This window comes from Rhinatrema bivittatum, chromosome 7 (genome assembly GCF_901001135.1).
Source record: "Rhinatrema bivittatum chromosome 7, aRhiBiv1.1, whole genome shotgun sequence".
Taxonomy (NCBI): Eukaryota; Metazoa; Chordata; class Amphibia; order Gymnophiona; family Rhinatrematidae; genus Rhinatrema; species Rhinatrema bivittatum.
In genome coordinates this window covers 184,705,069-184,717,230 of record NC_042621.1, presented here as the reverse complement: position 1 = coordinate 184,717,230, position 12,162 = coordinate 184,705,069, and the positions used below count along the sequence as shown (strand labels likewise).

At 43.8% G+C, this 12,162-nt stretch overlaps 1 protein-coding gene across 1 annotated transcript in view; it reads right to left on the bottom strand.

The window, feature by feature from the left end:
• Positions 1 to 12,162, bottom strand: part of ERCC6 (ERCC excision repair 6, chromatin remodeling factor) — a 211,735-nt gene that overhangs the window by 134,900 nt on the left and 64,673 nt on the right. Inside the window, exon 7 of the mRNA XM_029609617.1 lies at positions 906 to 1,064. Coding sequence (XP_029465477.1) covers positions 906 to 1,064 — 159 coding nt within the window. The remainder of the gene's footprint in view (positions 1 to 905; positions 1,065 to 12,162) is intronic.

Genomic DNA, 12,162 nt, shown 5'->3' with positions numbered 1-12,162 from the left:
CTATGTTAAACAATGGATCTCCCAACTGACAAGTCAAAATAGATTTTTCATTTATATGTCAAAAGCAAGCCTACATTTTTCTTTAGTTCCTCTCAGCAAGTAACTTGTAACTTTCACTGTTGAAGCGCTCCTATCCAATGTGATTAGCTCTCAAAGTGACACTCCATAAATAGGCATTACAGCCCGAACCTTGACAACTTGCTTCCTACACCCATCCAGTAAAAACCCATGTGTGGCAGTGGTGCATAAGGGAGGCAGGGGAAACAAAAGATTGGTAGGAATGGGACAGAATCCAGGGGAAAACTGATGACCCACCATTAATGCATCACAACTTTCAAACAACAACAAATGGGAGAGCACTGGGGGGGCTAGGCTCCAAATATCCCTTTAATAGCAACTTATTTTCACCACAAAATAAAAGCATTGCCACTAACCCAAAACAGACTTGCTGTTTCCTGTTATATGTTTATCTGATGTCCTGCCAGAACAAATATATTTATGTAAAATGTAATAAATGGAACTGACAACTTGATATCCAATTTAAAATTCCATGTTGTGTAAGCTGTTGATATGAAGCCATAATTGAGTTTGTAAACAATCCATTTACAGAACCCGACCTTAGACACAGTATTGACCCAAAATATCTAGCGTGGCTCATCTGTGAAATGAGGCCTCGATGCTTGGAATTCATTATAAGTGTTACATGTTTAATTTCTCCTGCCCTACAGCTTCATCGTCTCGTAAAAATATATTTTTTTCCTTTGATGTCCCCCACTAAAAGAATTAAAGGAATATTGTAATTGAAATGTGGTTAATAATTCAGCAGACCCTCCTCCACCAGCAATCCATCTGCTGAAATATTAATCAAGCTGCAGAGACTGACAGTCTGCAGAAGAGGCACTTGCCTGTAATTTGAACCGCGTGTCCTGATCTTGCTGTAGCTCAGACCTGCCAAGAAGGCAATTATCTGGATGGTCTTGCCCAATCCCATCTCGTCTCCCAGAATTCCTCCTGCCTGCTGGCAATGCAATTCCCACAGCCACCTAACACCTGTCTGTTGGTACCTATGAAAGAAAGAAAGAAAAAAAAAATTAGAAAGAAAAAGTGCCACTGTTTGATAATCCGGGGCATAAAAGAAAAGTCCTCATGAATTAATCATGCCACGAGGTTCTAGCACCAGTTACGGTAATGCACTGCCTGTGTGTTTTACGCCATCACTGTATTTACAGGGTCCTGCATTTTTCATGAGTAGAGGCATTATATGTGACAAATTCATTCTTTATGGATTGATAAAACATTTCTAATTAAACTGATAGACATGGTAATTAGAGGAGATTTTATTTCATTTATTTTTAAAGACATTACACACAGGACAGCTTCCAACCGCCTCAATTCGTAACCCATCATCCCTCTCAGAAAGTGAACTGTGCTGGCAGGGAGGGACATGGGACTAGCAACTTACACAGCACAGGGATATTCATCTGGAAAGAGTTGGCTAACCTAGGTTTCCTTTTTTCTTTTTTTTTTTAATTTTCTGTTCTACCACCAGAGTTCAACAGTTGCTTTGTCTGGGCGATGTCAGTTAACAGTGTTTACAGTTCATTCTAAGTAGTTAATTCAAAGCAGTAAGAGACCTTCCTGCATGCAAGAGATGCTTTTTCTGCCAATACTACCAGAACAGCAAGACTTGAATAACAGAGTGGGCACTTGCAGCAGCAAGCTTCTTTCTAACAGCAAGTTGCTAACAAACTAAAGTCCTTTCCTCAACATACCTTCTGTACAGTAATTATTATACAAGTCAAATAGCCAGGAGTCCTGCTCCCTCGAAGCTGTGTGCACGCACACAGAGTTTATGAAAAACTTACTGCACACATAATTTTCATTATAGTGGCTTGTGCCACACAAATTTGAACTCTGTTTATAAAAGTTTCACAAAAGAACATGCCATACTGGGTCAGACCAAGGGTCCATCGAGCCCAGCAGGGGGATTCATCATTCCATGATGATTACATTGGGAATGATGTGCGAAACCAAAAGGGGTGGGGGAAGGCAGCCGGCCGCCCTGCAGTGATGCGTTTTCGCCCACTGCAATTGTGGCTCCACTGCACACTACTGCTCCCATAGCGCCACGGCAAAGGATGGTGTTATTACCTATGCTATTGCCGGCAATAACGTCCAAAACATTATCGCCCGCAGCAGTGCTGCCACCTCATTTGCCTTAATCCCGCCCAAATGCCTCCCTAACTCCACCCCTTCCCCTAATTTAAATTTTACCGCTGCGATGCAGTAGTTATCGCATGTGGTAGGGTATTATCGCGATAAGCCCATACTGCATTTTGATAAATGACCCCCTAGTTTTTTGAAAGACTAAGAAGGAACATTGGCCCAAGAATAATGTAGAATTTCAATTGCGATAAGATTAAATAGTCCACAAATGTCAGGTTTTCTTCAGGTTTTCTGATTAATATGTAATTTTCTTGCTTTTCAGACTAAGCTGCATTTTTACTGTATTTGTGTTTGCTCTTTCAGTTTTTGTTGGCAAATAAATTGCAGGCATCAGGCTGTATCTTATGAATTCATGCAGACTGTACTGACATGAGGACAGCAACACAAAAATGGATCTAGCTTTAAAATGTCACTAGTAGGTGACCATATAATCCATCATCCTACCTCAGGTGACCCTGTTATGACTATGGAATGACTGTTCTCTGCTTTATGTTCGAACACAGACAAGATTTTGATATGATATTTACGTACAGAAAGATCCACTTTCTTCTGGCAGCCATAGTGCTGGCCTTCCAAGATGTGGCCTTCCTGTAACTGCCATTTTTAAGAAGAACCTTTCATTCACTCCCCCACCCCTTCCCTAGTTGGCTTGCCTAAGTTTGTAAAGTGTTTATTAGCAGAGTCTTCTCTGACACAATGCTGACCCAAGATTACTAACCTGGCTTGTTCGGAAAATGAAGCCTCAGAGGTTGAAAATCTGTATATGTTTAAAGTTCACCTACAAACTATATTAATACCGGCAATCCCTTGTCCAATAATAATTACTTTTTAATACAACAAGGGAACAGTGCTGTTCTGCTCACCATTTCACCATTCCTTACACATCATCACATTAACTGAATAATTTTATTTCCAAATTTCTTCTTTCACAATGTTTGCACTTATTTAAATACACCATTCACACCTCATTCACACAACCACATACCACTAAAAATATATGCTAGCATTTTTTATATACATAAAAACACCACTCTTTTTTTCATACCCACAAATGTTCAAACAACCCCCCAACATTTCAAAATCCCTTTTCTTTTTTTCTTTCACAACAATTCAAGACTCAGTGCATCAAAATAATTGTTTCAATAGTCCTTATTTCAACAGACCAGTGATAGAAGGTATAAAATTGTGATTTCAAAGACCCAGTCCTTATTTCAAAAAGGCCAACTCAATTCCTAATGGTGGAAGATGCAAAAATTGTTGCTTCAAAAGCCCGACACCATGGTGCAGGTGGGACGTCTGTGGGGAGGTCCCCCTGGCTAGGTCCGGGGTACCCCCTGAGGAGCTAGAACTCGGCCCTGGGTGGGACTGGCCCTGGACTGGGTCTCCCAGGGCCTCTTCGCACTGCGTGCAAAGGGCGTCGGCCTCCTCGCTTTGCGCGGCTCTGATGTGGCATGCTCGGCAGAGGCCTTGAGCCTTTGTCCCTGTTTCTGGAGGTGCCATGGCTGTCGGCACGTAAATTCTTATGCGCTCCGGTGCGCTTAAGATGAGCGTGTAGTTGTGCACGCAGCTGTGCGTTCAGCCGTGGATATGCGCCCGGCTCTGTGCGCGCAACTTATGCGCACAAGGTTTTATGTACGTGTAAGTTTATGCGCATAAGTGGTTTGTGCGCCTAGATCGAATTGTGCGCTCTCGAACGGCGAGGCGAATAGAGTCAAGATGGCGACGGCGAGCACGCGGGCAATATGGCAACCCCCTCGGAGAGTCTCCACGTGGGTAGACCCTCGGAAATAGCCGGGGTCTGGCCCTGCTAGGGCGCATCAACCCGGTGGCACTGGTCCCGGCCGGTGACCTGTGCTCCTCCTCGATCCTTGGAGACCGGATTCAAGCAGAAGATTTCCACCTTACCTTGTCTTCGGCGCTTCCCAGTTTCGTCCCGGGCGGTCTCCGGCTGCGGGGGGAGAGGGCAAATACCTTCACCGCCGCGCTCGAGGGTGCACCCGCTGCCTCTCAGTCGCGCCCGAGGATCGGGGGCTAGGTCCTCGCTGCGATTCGGCCGCCGGACCGAGGCTCACCTCCGAGGGACCACAGAAATCACCTCGGGAATCTCAACTGGGGGAGGGACCCTAGGGTATCACCGCAGGAGAGCGGGGCTCGTCGTCAGGTAGGTTTCTCCAGTAAAATTTGGTTCTAACGCTGTGAGAGCGTGCAGATAGTCCCTAACTGCTATGGAGACGGAAAATCCTGAGGAGCTGCACTTCCTGCAGGGGTATATGTACTAGGGGCTGACGTCAGATTGAAACCTGATCAGTCTCCAACTGCTAGCAGGAGTACACTATACCCATTGGTCCTGAGTCCATCTGCTACACGCTAGGAAACTAAATTTTATACATTTGGGGAGATAATTTTGTAACATCATACATAATTTAGCCAGCAAACAAGTGCAGATGCTACACCAATTTTCAAAGTGAACTTATGCACAAAAGTCTGCTTTGAAAATGATTCTGGCAAAACCATGCACACACAATTGCACCTGCTACTTACTACACATAGTTTTACTGAGAGAATTTATACACATACTTTTTAATTTAAAAATGTATATGTACAAGTCCCAATCCCATCCAAGCTCTACCTCCTGGAATGCCTCTCCCCTCGGGTGGATGCACGTAATTTTATGCACATAATCTGTCACACAATTTTCTAAAGTGCCATTTCAGTGGGTAACACACTACTCTTTGTATTTATTTTGATTTCTATTTCACTTTTCGGAACTTCAAAGCAGATTACATTAAGGTACCTTAGGTTTTTTCTTATCCCCAGAGTATTTACAATCTAAGGGCCTCATTTACTATGCATTTTTCCTCCATAGACACAGAATGGGAGAAAAGCCTTAGTATATCAGGCCTTAAGTTTGTAACTGAGGCAATGGAGGGAAAAGTGACTTGCTCAAGGTCACAAGGAGTAGCATTGACCCTGGGCTTCCCCGAGATGCAGCCCACTGCTCTAACCACTAGCGTACTCCTCCACTCCACTTTAACTGTAGAAGTCTCTTTGAAAATTACCCCTGATGTGTATTGTGTCCCTAGAGATTAATAGATTTCTGTCAAGTCCAATACATCTTGACATCAGTTTCTATAAGGCACTGCTCAGAGCTTTGATAGATCCCCTCAGGAAGTCAGGACACGAAATATCAAGGTATGTTTCTGTTGGTCTCTCTGGCTTTGTGGTGACTGGTTGAATGGTTTTACATTTACCTTTTGAAAGAATATAATAGAGGACTTTTCAAGCATCTATCTAGTGGCAGTTGTGAACTCCTTACTTGCTATGTCATGGCAAGGATGAGTTCAAGACAAGATAGCACTCAGTCACTATGATCTCCAGAATATGCAGAGATGGTGATCCTTATGGAATATTATGTAAACACTGAACTAGAACTAAATGATTCTAGAGCGCAAGGTCTTGGACTTCAGAAAAGATAACTGAGAAAATGAATGATTATATTAAGAAAGGCTTGTAAGGAGAAGGGGATGTAGGCGATGCAGAGCAGCTATGGACAGCAACAAAAAGGAATAATGAAATAGCAACATATCTTTGTGTCAGGCACATTAGCAATAGGAAGAGAATACGGAGGGCACCTATATAATTAATCAAAGAAGCAGGAGAAAAAGAGCAAAACACCCACTAACATTCAGCAAATGAAAACTGACACAAGAGAAGAAAAAGCAACATTACCAGGAGAAACAAAAGGAGACAACAAGGGCATTTAGACTGGCAAAAACTCAGAGGAGCATATTGCCTAATCAGTAAAGGCAGTGCAACTTTCTTTAGAAGCATAAAGAAAAAGACAGGGACGGCAACTTTTAAACAGGCGCGCGAGCATATGTATGCACCCTTTCATCAGCAGGCAATCAGGACACAGCCATTATATAATATACAAGCAAGTTATAAAATAGCCTGACCGCGCACACGTGCGCACAATTTTGAGTGGATGCGCGCAAATCCCTCTTCTACCGCGTAAGTGGGGTGGGGGGGGGGGGGATTTCGAAGACTCGCGCACCGAAGCCATTACCAGTTTTCCCAGTTCGCCCAGGTAAGGAACAGGACTTCCAAACACTCCTAGTTTAATAGCCTTCCTTCTTCCCTGTTAGCCCTGACCCTTAAAATCCCACCGATGTGCCCATTTCTCTTTATTTTATAACTTCCATAGCAGAAGTAAAGTTTTGCGGCAGGGAACCCCGGCACCCGCCTGTGCACGTAAGTATTTACAAGCAGATTTCAAAGTGAAATGCAGGAACGCCCACGCCCCGCCCCGCCCCCTCTTTGGAACTTTGCATTTGTGCGCACAGCAGCAAGTACACACACACACATAGTCGGGTGACTTTTAAAATCGACTGGCCCAACCTGCGCGCGTTATCTCCCGGGTTTGGTGCGTGCCGGGCTTTTAAAATTCACCATTAAAAGGTGAATAGTAAAAATCAAGGGAGGATGAGCAGAAGAAAGCAGACAACCAACAAATATTGTTCCCTTTGTATTCACACTAGAAAGAGGGGAAGATGGGCAAAAAGCAAGGAAAGAATAAGAACATAAGAAAATGCCATACTGGGTCAGACCAAGGGTCCATCAAGCCCAGCATCCTGTTTCCAACAGTGGCCAATCCAGGCCATAAGAACCTGGCAAGTACCCAAAAACTAAGTCTATTCCATGTAACCATTGCTAATGGCAGTGGCTATTCTCTAAGTGAACTTAATAGCAGGTAATAGACTTCTCCTCCAAGAACTTATCCAATCCTTTTTTAAACACAGCTATACTAACTGCACTAACCACATCCTCTGGCAACAAATTCCAGAGTTTAATTGTGCATTGAGTAAAAAAGAACTTTCTCTGATTAGATTATGAAGTTAAGCCATTGCCATTTACTAAGGAGGTGGTATTGAACGTTTTGGTTCAGCTATCTGCTTGTGGAAGACGGTATAGAAATGTTTTTAAATAAATTAAATAAAATAAAATAAATATAGGCACAACTGAAAATCAACAATGCTCTAGGATCTGGGATGGGTACATCCCAGAATAAGTAGAAACAGGGGCCACACAAAGCAATCTTCTGCCTGAGGCAAGGACTGAAATGCGCCCCCCCCCCCAACCAAGGCACGGCAAAGGGCAAATCATCAAGAGAGGCAAGGAGGGGTGGTCTCTTCGTAGGCTGTCCCTTTTGGTGATTTCTGATGCTGAAGAATGGGGAAAGCAGGGGTCAGAGTTCCCAGAGGAGTGGCAGGGTGTCAATAATATTTCTAGGAAGCTGGCAACCCCATCACACTCTCAGAAACCCTAAGTCCCGCAGCTCACCTTTCTTCAGCATTTTCTCTTGCAGCAGTGGGAAATAGGTGAATGGCAGAGTGTCTTTGTGTGGCACACTCTCTCTGGGTCAGTGCAAGGGCATTAGGCACCCTATGTAAATTTTACCACCTTGTGCCCTTGCCCCCCTGCCCTCACAACACACAATTAAAAATTCAGCATTTACAAGAATCAATTTTACATGAAAAAGGGCACTGAAAGTATAGGGGCAGATTTTAAAATGTACGCCCGATTTTATAACATGTGCGCTCAGCCGCGCGCACATGTTATAAAATCAGGGGTCGGCACGCGCAAGGGGGTACACCTTGTGCGCTCCGAGCCCTCGGGGAGACCAGCTGGCTTTCCCCGTTCCCTCCAAGGCCGCTCCAAAATCGGAGCGGCCTCGGAGGGAACTTTCCCTTCTTCCCCTGTCCCACCTCCCAGCCCGAAAAAAAAAAAAAATCCCGTACCTTTATTTCACAAGTTACACCTGCCAGCCAACTGCCGGGCGCATGATCCCCCGGCCCAGCGGCCTTGCAAAGGCCTCTGGCCACGGCCCTACCCCCGGACCGCCCATTTTTTCAAGCCCCGGTACTTACAAGTGTCCCGGGGCTTTACACACGCCACCGGGCCTTTTGAAAACAGGCCCGGCGCGTGTAACCCTTTGAAAATCTGCCCCACAGTCTTCTTAGGTAAAAATATGCAAAAAAAAAAAAAAAAGGAAAAAAAACACACAAAGTGCATATGGTATTAGCCTGTTGTAATGCTTTAGTGTGTTCTTCCCTCAGAAACCCATGAAAAAATGGAATTACAATTACAATACAGTAAACCTCCCATACTAAAAGAGCACTAACTGTCAGCACTCAAACAGTACAAACCATAACTATGAAAAAGCAATGCTTCAAAAACTACACCAGGCCCTAAACATATATACCTCCTATTAGGAAAACAGAACAAGCAAGACTGCTCTAGATCCCATCATAGAAACACACTAGCAGAATACCTCACCTCAGACACATTTGCAGAACACAGACAGACCCTCACCAAATATATAATAAAAAGACCATAAAGTATAAACAAGAAACACAGACAAAAACTGAACTGGAAACTGCAACAAGCCAGACTGTATGCAGTGCAGAAATGGAAAACCAGAAATACTATGCCTCAAATCAATAAAATCAAGGAATATAAAACATCAATTATAATAACAACATACTAATAAAAAGAATAAATATTTCACAATAGCTGATGAATTCAACAGCGACCAATAATTAAAAACTCGTACAAAACTTTTCCCCAAACATCAATAAAATATTTCAAAATAGCAAACCCAAACAGCCAATAATTAAAATTAATAAGGATAAAAAAAAATCCCTGCTTTCCATACCTGGGAACTTTTGATTTCCAGTTACATTGAGATTGCTGTGAATTAGTGCGGGGGATCAGGGAGGAGGAACTTTCTCTTCTCATATACACACACACACACACTTTCATTCTCTCTAACTCGCCCATACACACACTTACAAATGCCCACACCCACACAATACTCTCACATGCTGTTTCTCACAGATGATTTAACACATGCTCTCTCATTCAAATATATGCACATGCTCTCTCACACATGCACATTCACAAACAAATACACACACACTCCCTTTACCTCACTTACACATGTTGTCAATCAAGCTGCTCTCTCTTTCTTTTTGGGCTGTGGGTGGGATGACCACAGCAGGCAGCTGGGATCCTCATTTTTTTCTGTTGCCAGCAAGTTGGGCTCCACTGGTGGCCTGTGAGGCCTCCTCTCTTCTTCACGTGGAACAGTGAAGAAGAGAGGCGGCTCATGGAGCCTCTCCTATTCTTCAGCCACAGGAGGGTTGAGCTCCACCAACAGCCCGCAGGACCTTTCCTATTCTTCAGCTGCTGGAGGGGCAACAGCTTGGGCTCCACCACTGGCCACTGTGCCTCTTTTCTTCTTCAGCCTTGTGGGCACATTATTTCTCTGTGATGCCACAAGGCTCCTCTTCTGGCCTGAGGGATGGGAATCCCGTGGCATGTCATTAAATATGTATCTTGAGGCAAGTGAGCCTCCAGAGAATTGTTTTGTGGGGTACTTTTTGCTGCTCCAAAATGTTGCTGCCTGAGGCGGCTGCCTCATTCTGCCTTATTATAGAACCACCCATGCTGAAAGAGCTTAAGGAAGTGCTGTCTAGACCCATCACAGCTCTGTTCAAGTTATCACTGGAAACAAGGAAGTTCCAAGAGCCTAGAGAAGAGCAGATACAGGACCACTCCACAAGGATGGGTACAAAGCAGAAGCAGAAAACTACAAACCCAGACAGAGAAGTATATAGATGAGACCTTCAGAGACATAGTAGCCAAGTCCCAACTTCAGACTGGCAGCCCTGGTGCTGCCTTGGAGGAAGGTGGTCTTATGATTGGAGAGCATCAACCTGGTGCAGCAGGAAAGGATCCTGTAGCAAGGACCTGCTCTCCAGGTGATGCATTGTCCTTTCACACCGAGGATATCTCCCCAAGGCCTACTGCCCAGGAGGGAAGGGTTAGATTGGCCGTCATAGTTGATGATACGATTATTAGGAATGTAGACAGCTGGGTGGCTGATGGGCGTGAGGATCGTCTGGTAACATGCCTACCTGGTGCGAAGGTGGCGGACCTCACGTGTTACCTAGATAGGATTTTAGACAGTACTGGGGAGGAGCCGGCTGTCGTGGTACATGTGGGCACCAACGAAATAGAAAAATTTGGGAGGGAGGTTCTGGAAGCCAAATTTAGGCTCTTAGGTAGAAAGCTTAAATCCAGAACCTCCAGGGTAGCATTCTCTGAAATGCTCCCTGTTCCACACGCAGGTCCCCAGAGGCAGGCAGAGCTCCGGAGTCTCAATGCGAGGATGAGATGATGGTGCAAGGAAGAGGGATTCAGTTTTGTTAGAAACTGGGGATCCTTTTGGGGAAGGGGGAGTCTCTTCCAAAGGGATGGACTCCACCTTAACCAGGGTGGAACCAGACTGCTGGCACTATCCTTTAAAAAGGAGATAGAGCAGCTTTTAAACTAGAACAAAGGGGAAAGCTGACAGTCGCTCAGCAGCGCATGGTTCGGAGGGAGGTATCTTCAAATGATACTAATGATGCATTAGAATTAGGGCATCCCAACAGTGAGGTTCCAATAATAAGAAAAGTAGTCCAAGTGCCTGTAACTAAAAACTCACCTGAGCTAAAAAATTCTAACTTATCCCTATCAATTAAAAAGCAGAATGAAAATACAAACAAAAAACAAACTTTGAAATGTTTGTATGCTAATGCCAGAAGTCTAAGTAGTAAGATGGGAGAATTAGAATGTATAGAAGTGAATGATGACAGACTTAATTGGCATCTCAGAGACATGGTGGAAGGAGGACAACCAATGGGGACAGTGCTATACTGGGGTACAAATTATATCGCAATGGCAGAGAGGAGCACCCGGGAGGTGGTTTAGCGCTTTGTGTCCAGGATGGCATAGAGTCCAACAGGATAAACATCCTGCATGAGACTAAATGCACAATTGAATCTTTATGGGTAGAAATCCCTTGTGTGTTGGGGAAGCCTATACTACCATCCACCTGTCAAGATGGTGAGACGGACAGTGAAATGCTAAGAGAAATTAGGGAAGCTAACCAAAATTGGTAGTGCGGTAATAATGGGATATTTCAACTACCAACCGAAGAAGGTGCAAGAATACACTTAGGCAATCCACCGTATTTCAAATACAAGTATTCTTTAATGAAAAGTCTTTCACTCAATGTAATCGGCAACTCCACAAAGCTTGCAAGAAATGTTGCAAGCTTTGTGGAGTTGCCGATTACATTGAGTGAAAGACTTTTCATTAAAGAATACTTGTATTTGAAATACGGTGGATTGCCTAAGTGTATTCTTGCACCTTCTTCGGTTGATACTTGCTTATGTGCAAGGTTTGCTTCTGTCTTGGATGATATTTCAACTACCCCAATATTGACTGGGTAAATGTATCATCGGTACATGCTAGAGATATAAAGTTCCTGGATGGAATAAATGATATTTTTATGGAGCAATTGGTTCAGGAACAGACGAGAGAGGGAGCAATTTTAGATCTAATTCTCAGTGGAGCACAGGATTTGGTGAGAGAGGTAACAGTGGTGGGGCCGCTTGGCAATAGTGATCATAATATGATCAAGTTTGAATTAATGACTGGAAGGGGGACAGTAAGAAAATCCACGGCTCTCATGCTAAACTTTCGAAAGGAAAACTTTGATAAAATGAGAAAAAATTGTTAGAAAAAACTGAAAGGAGCAGCCAGAAAGGTAAAAAGTGTGCAAGAGGCATGGTCATTGTTAAAAAATACCATCCTAGAAGCACAGTCCAGATGTATTCCACACATTAAGAAAGGTGGAAAGAAGGCAAAACAATTACTGGCATGGTTAAAAGGGGAGGTGAAAGAAGTTATTTTAGCCAAAAGATCTTCATTCAAAAATTGGAAGAAGGATCCAACAGAAGAAAAAAGGATAATGCATAAGCGTTAGCAAGTTAAATGTAAGACATTGATAAGACAAGCTAAGAGAGAATTTGAAAAGAAGTTGGC